The sequence below is a fragment of the Vulpes vulpes genome, chromosome 14 (genome assembly GCF_048418805.1).
Source record: "Vulpes vulpes isolate BD-2025 chromosome 14, VulVul3, whole genome shotgun sequence".
Classification (NCBI taxonomy): Eukaryota; Metazoa; Chordata; class Mammalia; order Carnivora; family Canidae; genus Vulpes; species Vulpes vulpes.
In genome coordinates, this window is record NC_132793.1 from 107,818,162 (window position 1) to 107,835,599 (window position 17,438).

General features: G+C 45.4%; 1 protein-coding gene across 21 annotated transcripts in view; it reads right to left on the minus strand.

Moving 5' to 3' along the window:
- The window catches only part of AFAP1 (actin filament associated protein 1), a 142,051-nt gene that overhangs the window by 47,673 nt on the left and 76,940 nt on the right, over positions 1–17,438 (minus strand). For 11 of the 21 annotated variants that reach the window (XM_072737595.1, XM_072737588.1, XM_072737578.1 and 8 more), the window contains 3 exons: positions 14,576–14,787; positions 11,062–11,241; positions 7,493–7,522 (listed from right to left, as the gene is read on the minus strand). In XM_072737595.1, the coding sequence (XP_072593696.1) occupies positions 7,493–7,522; positions 11,062–11,241; positions 14,576–14,787 (422 nt within the window). The remainder of the gene's footprint in view (positions 1–7,492; positions 7,523–11,061; positions 11,242–14,575; positions 14,788–17,438) is intronic. The other 10 variants (XM_072737591.1, XM_072737587.1, XM_072737581.1 and 7 more) reach the window with 1 other exon arrangement.

Below are 17,438 nucleotides of genomic sequence, written 5' to 3' on the forward strand. Positions count from 1 at the left end.
ACTGTTAGAAGTAGTAGACAGCACTGGTGCTACCGATGGAGGATAGCAGACAAAAACTAAGAAGGGAACGAGTCAGCCCCAGGGGACAAACAGGGGCAATGCAGCCCAGTGTGATGGCAGGAGGGAATGAACCAGTGGCTTGAGGATGATTCTAGAGAAGAACCAGCAGGTCCTGCAGGTGAGTTATGTGGGGCAGGAGGGAAGTGCCACCTCCAAGGCAGCTGGGTGCTGCCACTCAGATGGAGTAGGCAGAGAGAAGCAGTGGGTAGAGGAGAAGTGAGGCGGGTGAGTTCAGAGCAAAGGCACGCTTCCAGGCAGAGCTGGAACTAAACTAAGCAGTTAGGGGAGAAGAGGCTCTGCTTCCAGCCCAGGAGGGAGTGAGTCGCCAGAGGGAAGACAGAGCAGAACGCAGGTCCAGGATAAGGACCAGAGCCGGTCAGTACGTGGAGCAAAGCCAAAGGAGAGAGGCCAGTGCAAGAATGAGCTGGAACAGCCAGGGAAGCGGGGGTGATCTAGGAGGGTGCAGCTCCCAGGAGCAGGGAGGAGGAGTGAGACACAGCCCAAAGGCACAGGGGCGCCTCTGAGAAGCCCCTCAGCTGCGGGGGAGGGATGGCAGAAGCTGGCTGGAGGAGATGAGCAGAGGAGGAATTTCCAGAGGCAGCAGGAGGTAGGATCTGGAGAAGGCAGGAAGACACAGAAAGGCCAGTGTATTTAGTGGCAAGGGTTTGAGGACGCTTCTGTCTGGCCAGTTCTGTTTTCTCAGTGAAATGTGAGGCCAGAACATCAGCTACTAGTTCAAAGTCCCAATCTTGCTGAGCCTCCATTTCCTTACTAGCAAAGGAAGGAGTGTCAAGATGACCTGCCCTGCTATGTCACTATGGTTAAATTCAGAGGAAATGAGACCCTCTACGCAAAGTGCCTAAGCCAGCACCTGGCACATGGTGGCTGCTCTGGTCACCAACACCATTATCACTATGAGTGTCCCCACCATTGATCTCAAGGGCTCAGAAAGGATCCTGCCCTAGACTGACAGGGGTGGGGGTCCACGGTACGGTGCTCACAGCCCCCCCAAGGTCACCACCCACTGTCCTTGCTGTCACTACTGAGCTCCTACAGTGAGCTGGGCATGGTTCTGATCGCTGGGGATATGCAATGAACATAGCGCTCGGGGTTCCCGGGGCGGCGGAACTGGCATGCTGGTATGTGAGAAGTTAGCAGGCAGTTCCTTCAAAATGTCTTCTATTCTTTTTGGAACGAAGCTGTAATTTGAGTGCATCCCATGCATCTTCAGGGCAGAACTGAAATGCCAAAGTCGCAGATATCTGGGTAGCAGTTTTGCAATATGATCTCAGCAGACATGCCCAAAATCACCGGCTTGCACTGGTGTTGGGATTAGTGCCAGAACTGACACGAGCCCCGGACAGTGTTTGCAACCATTTTGCTGTTCGGCAGCTTCATGAAATAGCTATGGGGCAATGTCCACATTTGAGACTAAAACAGGAAAAAGGAAAACAAAAAAAAAAGGCCCACAGAGCTTGCTGCCACATTTTTTCCCCTATCAATTCTGAGGTGTGAAAGCATCATCAGAGTGACATCCACCCAGTGACCCAGGCCTTCTGGGCGCCCATGTGTCTGTCCACACTAACTCCACTCCTGCTGCTGCATGAAGGACCCTATTCCTATGCCTCTCCTCTGGTTTTATCAGATCTTCAGTTGACGAGGCAAATTCCTATTTGATCTAAGGACAAGAGTTTGTCTTTTCTCTAGGGAAAGAGTATAACGCAATGGAATCTCCTGGGCTCTTGGGTCAGACAGAAATGGGATTTTTAACCCCAATTCTACTGCCTCCTCCATATGTGAGTCAGACCAATACAGACTCAAGCCTTATGTCCTTGTCCAGAACATGCACAAAATAAGGTGTGTGGGGCACCACGGGAAGCAGGATGGTGAAGCGTGAGGTGTCCAGCCCCACTTCTCCCACAGCAGGCGTGAAGCAGGTATGCATCCCTTTCCTGAGACAACAGCCTTAAACAGAGGACACAGCACACAACAATCACATAAACTGACCAGAGAGCCACAAGTTTCTCATCTTGCAACAGAAGGCTGAACCCACAAAACGTAAGCTGCAGAAATGTTTCTCTGGCAAAAGCTTTTATTAAAAAAGCAGCGGTTCTCTTTCCTCCTTTCTTTTTTCAAAGGGGGAGGGTCCACGATGCACCCCAGCATTGCTCCAAGGATCCCTCCCGGCCTCAAGGGTGAATCATGTGAACCGCGTCTTTAGGGATGTGTCTGGCTCATTGGATCAGGCTCCTCCTGTGAGCCTCAGTCTCATCTTGTGGGCCCCAGAAGGGGGGCGTCTGTCCCCCACAGGGGGCATGGCTTGGCTCCCCCTGCCCTGGGCTGCAGCTGACCACGTGTTCCTCCCATGGTCACTGATCCAGCACCCTGTATGCCCACGGGTGTCTTTTTTTTTCTTGGGCTAGGCTTGCTTTCAGAAGCGGGGCTATCTATGCCTTGCTTATGTGAGCATTCCCAAAGCCTAGCATATAACACCAATCTAAAAAGTGTGATTAATGAGAAAAAAAGGAGGGAATGAGGAACCAAACTGGCCTTGACATTTCCTCTGAGAGAGAAAGAGGAATGAAGGAATGGAATCCAGAGGGAAAGACACCAGGCCATCATATCAGATAAATAAGCCCTCATGCCAACTCTCCCTAGTCCTCCGCAAAGATTTCTGAAATCCTTGGAGGGAAAAACGTTAGAAAAGGAAAAAAGAACACATAGATAAGAATCATGCCTGGGGCACTGACACAGCCCGCCCTGGCGAACTTCCTAACTCTCCCAATCACTAGAATGTCCCTTTTCCTCTCCCCTGTTCCACATCAAGTCCCGTTCTGTCCACAAAAAGAAGTTCAAGGAACAGTGGACTCACTGAAGGGGCCAGATGAGGTGATCTGGCCAATGAAGTGAAGCAGTGTCCTTGGCGTCCCTGAGAAGCCTTCCTTGATAAACCCAACCATGCATCTGTACTCTCAGAATTCTGTACTCAGATAAAGGATACACTTTTGTTCTCAATTGATTCCCCCCACCTGAACTCAAACCCCTTATGTAGAGTGCCAGAGTTTCCCACAGTGCTTAGGTTTTCGGGAGCCCATAGAGACCCAGACACACCTGGGACCAGGCTGGGACTTATCCCTGCCATCCCCACACAGACTTCCCCCAGACTAAGCCATCATTACATCCCGGGCACAGAGAAAGGCACTATTGGAAACACCATGGAGTGCAGAGTAAGCCCATCTAACATAGGTTTCATCCACCAGCCAGTTGGATTATTTCAGGTGACTTTCATGAAGCTACTCTTTGTACTCCGATCACTATTTGTTGCCAAATTGCCCCCACAGAGTTAATTCAGAGGTAATTAATAAAGGCTTTATCACTCAAATTCCTTGAATAGTTACAAATGAAGATTCTGTATTAATAAATTTTTTCTAAAGAGCTATAGTCAATGAGAAGTTCAATATGTATTTAAGAGAACTGGATCCAAATTCAGAATTACAAATCCTTCAAAAAAACAAATTGTTTTATGTTCTGTGGTATTTTTGTTTGCTTTTAACTTGAGCCCTCATTGCCAGAAACACAATCTCTGCACATTTTTTAAGGAAACCTGACCACTCCGTTTCTGGGAATATTGGCTGTTGTCTTCTGAGTGACCCCTACAAAATGGCTCATGCTTTCAGCATCTACACACACACACACACACACACACAGACAAAGTCAGTTAATTTTGGCAAGAGCTGCTGGTGATAGAAGTTACAGACTGCAGCCCGAAGGAAGAGAAACAATTCTGGCCATGATTGTTGAAGCAGCGTGGGTCAGGTCAGGCACTGGCCACACACAGCCCTCCTGCTCCTCACACCTGAGAAAGGCCGTGTGTGGCTCACTTCAGAGACTGTCAGCTGTTACAGTAAAGCCACACTTCACAATACCAAAAGCCTGGGTAATAAGTTTGGGACCACATGGATAACAGCAGTTCATATTAACAAAGACTTGGCACCTGTTTTATAAGTTCATGGTAGAAAGCTGTTCTAGAGCTTTTACAGAAGGAATTCTACTAATAAACCACTGATAGTACAACTGTTTAATTCTAAAAGTGTATTTGTGTAACTTTTTCAATCTGCCTTTTTGATAATTCTGATCAGCATATTTCCATTGGACAGATGGGAAAGAGTGTGCTGACCCCAAACATCATGATAAGTTAAAGGCCTTCTGGGAATATATTCTAGATTTTCACTCTCTGTCGCTCTAGCATGCTGTCATCAAGATAAATAAGGGCTGTTCCTCTTATAACAGTAGTTCTTTAATTTAGAAAAAAAAAAGCTACTTCAATCATAAAGATGTGGACTTGACAAGATGAAATAAAAAGCCATGATGACAGTGTTGACTTATTTTACAGAAAACTATCATTTGCAAGTTTTAAATCATTTGGAAAAAATAGAACAAAGTTAGAAGATATAGGCTAGCTGATTTCAAGACTCTCTGTAAAGCTGCAGCAATCAAGACAATGTGGCCTTGACACGACCATGTAAAAGAAGACTAACGAAGCAGACAGGAGCCCAGAGATGGACCCACACGTACACAATCAAGGGACTTCCAATCAAGGCAATTCAGGTCATCAAGGTGACCAGACCAATTGACTACTTATTTGGCAGAAAATGAATTTTGACCCCTACATTCCATCCTATACACAAAACCAATATGTACGAATCAGAGACCTGTCCGTAAAGACAGAGCCATAAAAAATCTGGAAGAAGACACAGGTGCTATCTTGGTGGCTTGGGATATGCTAAGATTTTATGGATAGAAGGCAAAAGGCACTGACTATAAAAGACTGATGTAATGGATTTCAGAATTCACAATTTTTGCTCATCAAAAGGCACTGTGAAGGAAGATACTTCATCCGTGGATTAATCAGTGTCATTCTTTGAGGCAAGAAACACTGCAATAAACAGGGATTTCTCATATTCTTGAAACGGTTTCAACTACAAGTAAGGTGTATTGCCACTTAAACTCCGTGTGCAACCAATAACATAGCTTCAAAATAAACCAAGAACTGACAGAAATAGCAAGAAAAATAGATAAATCCATAATTAAAGAGATAATGGCTACATCTCTCCCTTTGATCTGCTGACAAAACAAATGAATTAGTAGAAGACCTGAAGATGACAGTTAATAACTGTGATCTGACAAATCTACATAGACCTGTGCACCCAGCAAAAAAAATGCATGTCCCTCAGTGTAGACATGGAGCATTTACCAATCCTGACTATGTGTTGAGCAACAAGTCTACAAATCTGTATGATGTGAAATCATATCAAGTTCTTACTATGGTGAATTTAAACCAGAAACTAAAAGCAAATAGATGATTTTTAAAAACCTGAATATGTGGAAAGTAAGCAGTATATCCCTGAATGAACCATTAGTTGAAAAAGGAATCACAACAGATACTAGAATATATTTTGAACTGAGTGACAATAAAAACACAAATGTCAGAACTTACAGGACACGGCTAAGACTGTGCTTGCAGGGCAATGGATAGCTTTGAATGAATGCATATATATACGAAAAGGGCTAAGAATCAATTATCTAAACATAAACTTCAAGAAGTTGGCAAATTACAAATGAAGCCAAAAGAAAATAGAAGTAAAGAACTGAAAATTGAACATGATATACTCCAGAGAAAAACCAAGAGCCAAAATTTTGCTTTTTGAGTGAACTAGTACAGTGGGTATACATCTGGCAGGACCACTGAAGAAGGAACAGGTGTCTCCATTCTGGGTACTGTATAGACAGGCACCCCAGGCTGCCACTCTTCCCTTGACAGGTCAAATGAGATGGATGTATTTTAAAAATCAGAGCAGTTTTTCACTCATCAGTGGATGAGAATGCAAGGAAGCCTGGACATTAAGTCCTCATAAGGGAAGAGCCCTTTGAAGGAAAGACGTGACCATGCCACCTCCTGGGTGGCAGGGTGGCAGGAGGCAGAGGGGCCCACTACAGGGGGCAGGAAGAAATCAGCCTCATCCTGGGGGTCTACAAGGACCAGTGTAATGGTTGATGCTTCAAGGGGTCCCAGAGACACCATGAGCCTATGCCCACCCACCAACCCCTTCCCTGGCAGGTGTGTGGAAACACCATGAGGTCTGTGCACAAGGGAGCCAAGCTCAAGGGTGTCCTCCTGGGGGCACATTGGGGGCATCCGTATGGTCCTGGGCAAAGGAGGGTGGATGTGGACACCCCTAGCTCTGGCCCCTAATGCATCCCACTATCATCTTGATTTTCAAACTGTTTTCAGTCGGAGCTTGTGAGTTTATTGAGACCTAGAAGCGGTAGCATAGTGATAACAAGAACAAAGCAACAATAGTGAAGCAGCTTAACACTTAAATAGGTGCTCACTACATGCTAGGTACTCTTCTAAATGTCTCCATCTCAACTTATTCTTTCATGCTCACAACACGTCAGAAAGGCAGCCACCATTATGACCCTCCCTCCCATTGCAGAGTAGAAAACCAAGGCACAGACAAGCAAAGTAGCTCATTCAAGACCATAAGAAGCGAAATGCAGATTAAACTAGAGGGAGATCCACCCTTCCCCACCACACTAGCAAACTCCCCAAGGCTTGCTGACGTACGAGGGCGAGGCTGTGGGGGAAAGGCATTCTGACACGTTGCTGGTGGGAGGCTGTGTATCAAAATTATGAGTGCCTACAACCTTCATGCAAGCCAACAGCCCCTCTGGGAAGTCAGGCCACACACTAGCAAGAGTGAGAGATAATATACGCATGGGGTTGATTATTACAGAGTTGTCTGAAAATAACCCAATGCCCAGGAATAAGAGAATATTTTTTAAATTATGGTCTGTTTGAACAATGAAATGGTACATACTGTAAAAGAGCAAAAGGAAAGACTCCAGTCTCTAAATTGGAAAGATCTGCAAGACACTTTGTTTAAGTGTAAAAAGCAAAAGGCAGAACACCACAGCTTGCCTATGGGGGTGGGAATTAAAATCTGCATTTCTACTTGCCTGCATGTGGATATGAAGAGAGACTCTCGGAAGGGACACATACAAAATGATTGCTCTCATACATCGCTGGCAGATGTATAATTGCAAAAGCAAACCTGGGAAACCATTTGTCAAGATCTAGTAATGCTGAAAATGTGTGCATACAAAAGTCAGCCATGCCAGCATCGGTATCCATCCCAGAGAAGCCAAAGGACATGCAAGAGAATGCTCACCAAAGCACGCCAGGATGGTGATGGGGTGGATAAACTGCACGCCCATTGACCCCTGAGCAGACATCAAAGGGTAAGTAGAAAATGCAAGCTGCAGGATCTGTGCACTCTGAAGCCATGTACGTGGACATTTTTAAACATAATAAATCACTTCTGACTTATAAGTACATATGTGAGTGAAAAAAGTATTTTTTAAAGCATACCTTGGTGATAATATTCAGGATAGAAGTTACCTTTGAGGAAGAAGAGAAAGTTAGTAGGGGAGGCATATTCCAGGTCTAGCTGTAGCATCTGAGGTCTTGAACAGGAAGATACAAGGTGAAAGGAAAAGGAAAAGGAAAAGATTCTTAGAACCCTCATGAATCTGAGTCACTGGGAGTCTATGTTTATCAAGTTTCTAGGCGATACCCATAAGACTGCCAACCTACTAACAGGACTGAGAAAATACTACACTGGACCCTCTCCGGTCTCTGCTGGTTTTAAAGAAAACTCTCCGATTGATTGAAATTAGTTTCATCTCTGTCATTTCTAACCAAGACTCCTTAGCTTCTCACACTGACACATGTAACTGAAGGAAAGCACAAACATTAAACAGAGAAATTAATCAATTTAAACTCTCCAGGAGAAGGCAACTTACCACGTATTCTTTGCTTCCCTTTCTGGAAATACCAGCAAATGTTAAAAAAAGCCTTGCAATCAGGCTTCCATTGACAAATAGAGTCATCACCATATAATTAGCTAAGCGCCTGTGATGTGCATCTCACATCTGGCAAAACAGGATGTAAAATTATTTCACTCCATCAGCGCCTAACATCTCAGAGATGTTTTCTTGTTATGTGCCTACCTGTAAGCTGCAGTGGCAGCTCAGTGCTAGGTCTCAGGGACAGGAGAAGGCCAAGATGCTCACAACAGCTTTGTATAGAGTGAGTCATGAGGAAGGGATCTATTCAGTGTGATGGGATACCCATCAAATGGTAAGAAGAGGGGAAAGATAAAAGTCGGGGGTTCAGGGTGGCCCGGGCTGGTTTTCCACTATGGAATAGGGGGACCCAAGGGTACAGAAGGCTGCAGATGGTTAGCCTGGAGTGGAACCAGGCCAAGAAAACAGAATCACAACAGAGGCTCCTCGCTTCCCCTTCATCCTTTTCCCTCCTTCTTGAAGGGATGGTGCCAGGACCAAGCAGGTTGAAATGGAGGGGAAAGGCCAGAGTGCTAGGTGGCCCAGCACAGGGAGGTGGAAGGCAAAGGGGAAAAATCCAAGGTCAGCTCCTGGCTCTGCCCCTCACTGGTCACTGGGTCTACAGCCCACTGGAGATGCAGCCTCTCGCCTATACAAGGAAGCTCCTCACAAGAACCTTCCTCAGGCGGCCATTCTATGCACTAAGGCATAACCCATGGTGGAAAAGCATTTTGCAAACTTTAAGGGGCTTTAAAGATATTGCTAACAGAAGTGGTTGATGCATACCATATCCAAGTTCGTGGAAGGTCAAGCACACCAAGCTGAGCAGAAAGTCCTGGTCACAGGACTCCCATGAAGAAAACAAAAGCTCTGTTCAGTCTCCCCTGCTGCAGACACAAGGAAAGCCACATGCATGGTCTGTCTGACTGGCTGACAGAGGTGACCACGGTATACCCTCCTTGGGGAGAAGAGGGCAGTACAGAGAGCATTTTCATTTGCCTTCATGCTTCGATGGAAGAAAGCATAGTGCCAAGAATCAAATTATTTCTATGGAGACAGCTAGATACCTGAAAGAAAAGGAATGACATTGGACCCCTATCTCATGCTACATGCCAACATTAAACAAAGTGGGTCACAGACTAAATTTAAGGCCTGACATTATAAAATCATCAGGAGAAAACATAGGTGTACATCTTTAGGACCTTGGAATAAACAGAGGTTTCTCAGACATGGCATGAAAGTGATAATAAGGAACAAAGTACTGACACATTTTATAGCACAAGTGACCCTGGAAAATATTATGCCAAATGAAAGCAGCTCATCATAGAAGGACACGGCATGACATGAAATGTTGAACACAGGCAAATCTATAGGAACAGAAAACAAATTAGTGTTTGCCTGAGGCTGGGGGTGAGGCTGGGGATGGGAGCAACGGCTGCTCACATGGGGAGTATGGCATTTCTCTTTGGGGAGATGAAAATGCTCTGAAAGTAGATTATGATGAAGAGACCAACAGCCACTCCATCATACTTTATAAGGGTGAATTGTATGGTATGTGAATTATACTTCAAGAAAGCTGTTCTAAAAAAATTATTGAATTAATTTTTCCCCACATAGAATGAGCAGCATGATCACTTGATAACCTGGCATGCAGGAAGACAAAATGTTGAGAACAATTTTGCACAGCAAGAAATGACCCAGCCAGGTCTACATGCTACCCGCTAAGCCCCTGTCCAACAACTAAGCCTGTTACTTGCTTGTTATGAAAATAAATGGCAAACATTTCTGCAGGAAATTTAAAACTGTAAAAACTGGTGTTCCCAGGTTGAAAAAGAAACAACTAGAAATACTAGAAGTCCATAACCAACAATCAGAACCCAGTCAATGAGGACAAATTCAACAGCAGATCTGGCATAGCTAGAAAGAGAAGAATGAGTCAGAAAGAAACAAGAAGACATTAACTGGACTAAGGAGAAGAAAAAAAAAAGATACTAAGACAAAGAGATGATAACTAGAATCCAGTGAAAACATCTAACATATATTTAAACATAGTCGGGGGAAAAGGAATGAGACAAAGGTATATATATATTTTTAAAGATTTTATTTATTTATTCATGAGAGACACATAGAGAGAGAGACAAGCAGGCTCCATGCAGGGAGCCTGATGTGGGACTCGATCCCAGGTCTCCAAGATCACGCCCTGGGCTAAAGGCAGCACTAAACCACTGAGCTACCCGGGCTGCCAAAGGTATATTTTTAAGAGAAATGGCTGAAAATATTTTTTCTAGAACTTAGAAAGATGATAATCCACAGATTTAGAATTCCAGGGAAGTCCAAGCAGAATAAATAGAAAAGAATCCACATTCAGGCATGAAAGAAGAAAAAAAGAAAAGAAGAGAAGAGAAGAGAAGAGAAGAGAAGAGAAGAGAAGAGAAGAGAAAAGAAAGAAAAGAAAAGAAAAGAAAAGAAAAGAAAAGAAAAGAAAAGAAAAGAAAAGAAAAGAAAAAAAAAGAAAAGAAAAAGAAAGAAAGAGGGGAAAAAAGGAAAGAAAAGAAAGAAAGAAAAGAAGAGAAAAGAAAGAAAAGAAAAGAAAAGAAAAGAAAAGAAAAGAAAAGAAAAGAAAAGAAAGAAAGAAAAAATCAAAGGAAAAGAAAAAGTTGTCAAATAGCCTGCAACTTCTAGGCAGAATGCCTTTTGAAGGCCAGGGTTAGAGTAATTAGCTGCAAAGTCATCGGAACACCCTACTATCAAAGATAAAACTGCTTGGGTTATGGGCATCTGGGTGGCTCAGCCAGTTAAGCATCTGCCATGATCTCAGGGTCCTGGAATCAAGGCCTGCATCCGGCTCCTGCTCAACGGGGAGTCAGCTTTTCCCTCCCTCTCTGCCCCTCCCCCTGCTTGGGTGCATGTGCAATCTCTGTCAAATAAATAAATAAAATCTGTAAAAAATAAAAAAATAAAATGCTTAAGAAAAAACCCTACTCAGGTTAATCCATTTTTGCCTCTGCCTGAGAAATACACACACTGAAATAAAAATAGGTGTGAGAAAGGCCTGGCCATGAAAAAGGCTCCGAGGCCCAGTGAGTTCCTCACCTTCAGCCACTGCTCAGCCTGCTCCTTGCTCTGAACGGCGAGGACCAGTGGGTCTGTGCCCTGCTGGGTGATTTTCAGCTCGTGTTTCTTCTTCTTACTGTCCTTCGGTGTGTATGTCACGTTGCAGCCCTGCAGCGGCAGTTCCATCTGAGGCTGTTGGTCCTTGGAACTTTTGTAGCACTGCATTGAACACAAGAAACCAGAGTTACGGTGAAAGGAGTTCCAGGAGAGACACGGATATGACGCTGGCAGAGGGATGAAGAGGCCTCCAGGGTCACCTTGAGCAGTGGAGAAGCTCGGGGGCTGGAGTGTGGGTATGTAGGCACACACATGAAGCCCACAGGCCCGTTCCATGTGACACGTCACCCACATGTATGTGAAAATACACCTACTCTTTAGTTCAGTAGAGTCTGCCAAGGAGCATGAATGATGAGCCTTGGTGGGAGAGAGAAACCCTCTCCTCTGATGGGGATCATGCCCCAGTGCAGCTTCCCCGTAAGTCTCATGAACATGATATATTAGATTTGCCGAAAAGCATGGCCCTAATGTGTGCAGACAACAATTTGGATCTTTATTCTACAACCTATGTCGTTTGGTATCTTCTGGCCTCATCTCCATCACCTTTCTGAAAGACAGGTGAGGGAGTTCGACAGTATACACAGCAACACATCCTACGCAGCATGTCTGCAAAGGTTTGCTTTCTAGTTGAGTACAGAATCCGAAGTTCTCCCTGCTCCATTTGCACAGCAGACGTCCACTCTAAAGAATTCGGTGCTGTGGCAAACACTCAGATTTAGTTCACGTGACCGGTGCTTCGTCTGGATCTGTGAAACCTGGAATCAAATCTTGTCCAAAGGTTTCCCTGCTCCCCTTGGGTCTAGTTGTATTACTTAGAACCAAAAGCACCCGTGTTCATGGAAATGGACGGTCTGAGGATGCAGACATCTGGGTTCTGGCCCTGCTATTCATTTAATCTGGCACCTAGGAAGCCACTCAAGCTTTCTGAGCCTGCTTTCTCATTTGTAAAATGAACCACTGCTGTGATCTTCGTGATTTTATTGAATCATAGTAAATGATTAGTTACAATAATACCTGCTACCAATACCAAGTACAGAGTGTCAACATCATGTGTGGTATTTCATACTTTCACTTGATTGCCATAGTTGTCCATTTTGCAGATTAGGAAATTGAAGCTCACTCGGTTAAATGGTTTGCCCAAAGTCAGACACATGAAAAGTGGTAGAACCCAGCCCCAAATGCTGTGAGCGCACAGCCGGCTCTCTCCACTGGGTGCCAGGTACTGGAGAGGGAGGGAAGGAAGAGACACCTGTTTTTTCAGAAGTGACTTCCAGAGTCCTCTCCTATCCTACAGTTCCAAAACCTTGGCTCCTGAGTGCCACAGGTATAGAACATACCCACATTTTACAAAAATCCAATTGACAGTTGCCCTGTCTGAAATAGAAGAAAAAAAAAAAATACACCAAAACCAACTAACCCCAGATTGGTATGAACACTCATGGTTTGGGAGTTTCATATTCTCAGTAAGTGCAAGAAAAAAACAGAACAGTGAAAAGGAAATTAATGGTACAGTGGACATAGTTAGACAGGAAATGCCTCTAAAAGGGAATGTCACCAGCCCTATGTCAAAGTGCAGCCTGGGCATCCTTGAAGTCAGACTCCCAGGGGAGCAGACTCTCAGCAGAGGGCAGCATGCACCCTGAGAGCCAGGCCTGCGGGATGGAGGGGCAGGAAGACGGCAAGCCACCAGCTTCAGAAGAGCCTGGGGATCTCTGGAGCTGGAAGCCACCGACAGGATTGTCCTGATGCAGACCTCAGGAGAGGGAGCATGACCTGAGCGAGCTGTCCTGATGGGGTTCTGATGGGGTTCTGGTACATCACGGGGTCCACCACAGGGCCGCCTGGCCTGGAAGGGCACAGACACCAGAAGCTTATGCAGAAACCCACGGATGGTGCTACCCATGGGAAGACAGGCAGTAAACATTTAGGGAAGAGCCTGGCTTTTGGTTTTCCATTTGCAATTTTTTGTGTTGTTCAAACTTGGAAAGCACTTGTTTTACCACTGTTAATTTTTTTTTCAGTGTCAGGAGGGGTCATCTGGGTAGTTGGATCATAGGACGTTTTTGAAAGGAAAAACCTTCATAATAAAAATAACTAACTTTGATTCTGCATTTTGCCAGAGACACTGTTTTCACAGGGTTTTCTATTAATTTCTTCTGAAATGTTCACAACTACTCTGAATGGTAGGTGTTTTCATCCTGGTTTTGAAGACAGAAATCCCAGAAATCCGGAAGGAGACGGAAGGAATGAGAGGGGAGGAGGAGGGCTGTTGGGAGAGGACGTTGACCCCATGACACCACCATACACCCACAGGCTTCCTGCTCCCTTTCCCGAGCTCCTCCTGTACCTGAGAGTCCACTGCGGTTGTTACAGCATTTACACAACACATCCACATCTTGCAGCCATTACGTCAGACTGTAAATAAGGACCACATTAATCCTTTTCATCTTTTTTTTTTCATTCTTTACTTTAAAATTCCCTAATGGCATCATATTTGGCATATTCTAAATTTGGGAGAAATTCAGGCCACACATGTGGAAAAAATATGTATTCTCACTGTTTAAAAAAATTTTTTTTGAAAGTTATTAAAAAATACAATGTCCTAAGACTCTAGTAAAAGAACATTCCCATAATTCACAGATGAAACTATAGAAAATAAGGTTACCCACTCCACTGAAGAGGGATATACAGAATCATAAATTATCCTGTGTTGTTTTAAAAATATAATCCTGTGATTTTTTTTCCCCCAAAGTTAGTTTGAAGGAAAAACAAAATGCAGAAACTCTGATAATCAAACAGGGTTTCCAAAGCTGGAAGAACAGGAGAAGGAGGAAGGAGGGAGGAGGGAGTGGGAATGTCACAGGCACTCAAGGGCTCAGACTTCCTAACAGGGTCCCTGTGGGAAGGACAACACAGCAGGAGGCCCACGTGTCCCTGCACCCTGCTTCTCTGCTACTTAATCCATCTTCCTATTCAGCTTCTAGGATCAAACAAAAAAAGAATCTGCCTTCAGCTTTCCAAAAGAATTTCCTTTCCTGGACACTCTCCTCCCAAACCCCGCCTGGCCTGCTCAGCCCACTCGATGACCTGGCTTTGAGGAATTCACTGACTCATTACCAATGAGAAAATCCATCTTGCTGACTTCTGGCTAGTGAAAGCCTGTGCCTTTCCAGCGGTACACACCCGCAGACACTGGCCCGGGATGGGAAGGACTCTGCCCGCTGGTTGCTGCAGGGACCAGCGGCAAAGGAATCAAAGTCTCAGTGGTGACCGCCTTGACAGCAAGGAGCTCCCTGTAAGGTGGCACTGAGGCCGGGCGCCCCCCTGCCACTTCCTGCCACCCAATGCTAGCATTGCCTGAGTATCGACCCCATCCAGGGAGACTCCCAGCAGAGCCCACCCACTACACAAGCACAACCCATCCGCGTCATGTTACCAGCAGTTTGGTGTCTTTGACGACACAAAGAAGCTTGCTCCACTGCCCGAAGCGCTTCTTCCTCAGTAGGAAGGCACAGATTTTGGCATCCTTCACCAGGTCCATGGAGGCCTCCTCGGACGGCCACTGGTGCCGTGTCTTCTTGCCCTTTCCGTCCTCTTCCTCCTCATCATAAGACTCATAAGAGCTACTCATTGCATCTGAGTCATAATCTGTCAAAAGTAAGGAAAGAAGTAAAGATTGACGGCCTGTCTACAAACACCTTATCTGGAATCCTACCTGTGGGCTCAAGAGTATGTCTGTGGTACCAGGAAATGAGGAAGGGGCCCTCCATGTGGTGGGGTAAAGGTAATCAGTAAAGACTGGGAAAAAATAACCAAGGTAGGCAGTGGAAAGTAATGATGAGATTTAAACTGAAATGCCTTAGAGTCTTCATCTGTGAAAACCAGTCCTATGCTGCTCCGTGAGGACTCGGCTGTCTGCAGACCCCCGGTGTTGGATCCTGGGCACACCGCCACTGGGTGAGTGGACCCAGCCAACAGGCTACCACCCACAGGGTGCAGCTCTCCCACAACACACCAATAGGTCAAGATCTTCTCGGGTCTGCAAAGTTCTGCCTGCGTGCATTGCCACACGCCCTCCCTTGCTCCCATTCCACACCCAGCCCAAGGCCTCCTTCCTCAGGCTTCCAGAGACCTTTACACATATCCTTCTCATTCTATGAGGCAGGAACAGTTCATATCAGATCATCTCCAGTTTCCTGAATGCAGCACATTCTCTCTCATTGCTGGGGCTCTACACGCACGGCTCTCTCACACAGGCTTCCTGCTCATCCTACCCAATCTCCTGCCTTTGTCTGAATATGTCTCTTGCCTCTCAGGGTTTAATTTCTGGGTACTCTGCATTAAACGTCAGTAAGTCCATATGCATATTTTGAGTACTTTTTTAGTAAATATGTTTCACAATAAAGCAGTTTTTAAAAGCTTAGTATGGCTAGGATGTAGCTGACATGGTAGGAAGTGTCGGAGCAAACCACTGACAGGTGGCAGGAGCCCAGGCCGCTTGGAGACCCGGTGTAATCTGAGGTCTCAGATGGGCAATGTGCAAACTCAGACCTTCATTTTAGGAAGGTTATTCTCACAATAGTTGGAAGGATCATGAATCCCTCAGTTCTTAGCTCATTTTCTAGAACATCGAATCCAACAAACATTTAGTGAACAAATGAGCAAAAGGATTAATGAACAGTTGTAAATGGGAGAAATACATCTGATTTCACTCATTCAGCACGTTTATTGAGGGCTTACTATGCATCAGGCAATCTTTTTCATACTTACACAGTTGGACCTTGAACACACGTTTGAACCACATGGGTCCACTTATAAGTGGATTTTTTTTTCAATTAATACAGGACAGTATTTAACTGCCTTGCCTTAACATTTTCATTTCTCTAGCTTTTTTTATGGTTAAGACTATAGTACGTGATGCATAAGACATATAAAATGTGTAAATGGATGCTCTGTGTCATGGGTAAGGCTTCCTGTCAACAGCAGGCTATTAGTGCCTACAATTTTGCAGAGTCAAAGTGACACATGGATTTTCAATTGTGCAGGGGCTCAGTGGCCCTGACCCCCGCAGTGTTCAAGGACCAGCCATACTTCTACATAAAGGTGCCATATAGACCCATGACAAAACCAGGCGGGCTTCACCTTCACGAGGGATTTTCACACCCATGCCCTCAGGGGTCCTTTCAGCCACTCAGAGATGAGCGCATGTCAGTATGGTGCCCCGCCCCCCCCCTTATCCATGGTTCCACTTCCTGCTGTTTCAGTTCCTTGTGATCATTGGGTGTCCAGAAGCAGGTGATCTTCCTCCTAACATAACATCAGAAGGTCGCAGTAGCCTCACATTGCGTCACATGCCCACATCACTCCCCTCTCACATCTCATCACATGGGCACTTTATCATCTCACATCACTGTAGGAAGGATGCATACAGGATAGTAAGATCCTTTGAGAGAGTGTGACCACCAGTGCATCCCTCAACTGCTCCACTTTTATTACCGTGTACCATCCTACTTGTTCTATTGTGTCAATCTCCTACTGTGCCTAATTCATAAACTACACTTTGTCACATATGTGTGAATAGGGTACTATGCACAGCTTCTGGCATCCACTGGATGTCCTAGAATGTCTCCCCTGAGGAGGAGGAAGAGGAGGAGGAGTGAGCCCCTGGCACATCCTGGCGTCCTGTGTAGACATCTACACTTCTTATAGAACAAGAAGGCAGATCAAAGAGCCAGCAAAGGCCTGTGTAAATCTGTGTGTTTACAGGATGTTGCTGGTTAGGAAACACTCTTCACACCAGACACCAGTCTCATAGGCAGTTATGGCAAAACTGAAGAACAATCCAGTAAATAATGACCTTCAACTATAAAATGTTAAAATGTGTATTTTAGACATATACCCATCTCCCACAAAATCACAACTGGCATTTCAAGCAATTGCCCTTAAGGAGGGAGAGAATGAGGAGAGAGGGCAACCAGGAAACTGAAAATGCAAGCCTGAACCCCAAACCCCAACAAGATCTGTAGTGACAGCACCGCTGACCCAGGCCGGCTAGAACCAGCTCCCCAGAATCCCATGGTCCATATGGTGTGGGTGAGGTTAGCACTAGGGAGTGCCATTGAGAAGGAGATGGGACAGCAGAAAGGAAGGGCAGCCCCTACACTCTGAAGGTTGGTGGAGGGCACCAGGTTCTCCTGGGGCTCAGGCATGTGTTGTGGGTACATCCTTTGCCCTGCTGGTGGGCCCCCAAGTTGGGTGGTGCAGATCCTCCATAAGTATCAGCACCACAGCCAAGAGGA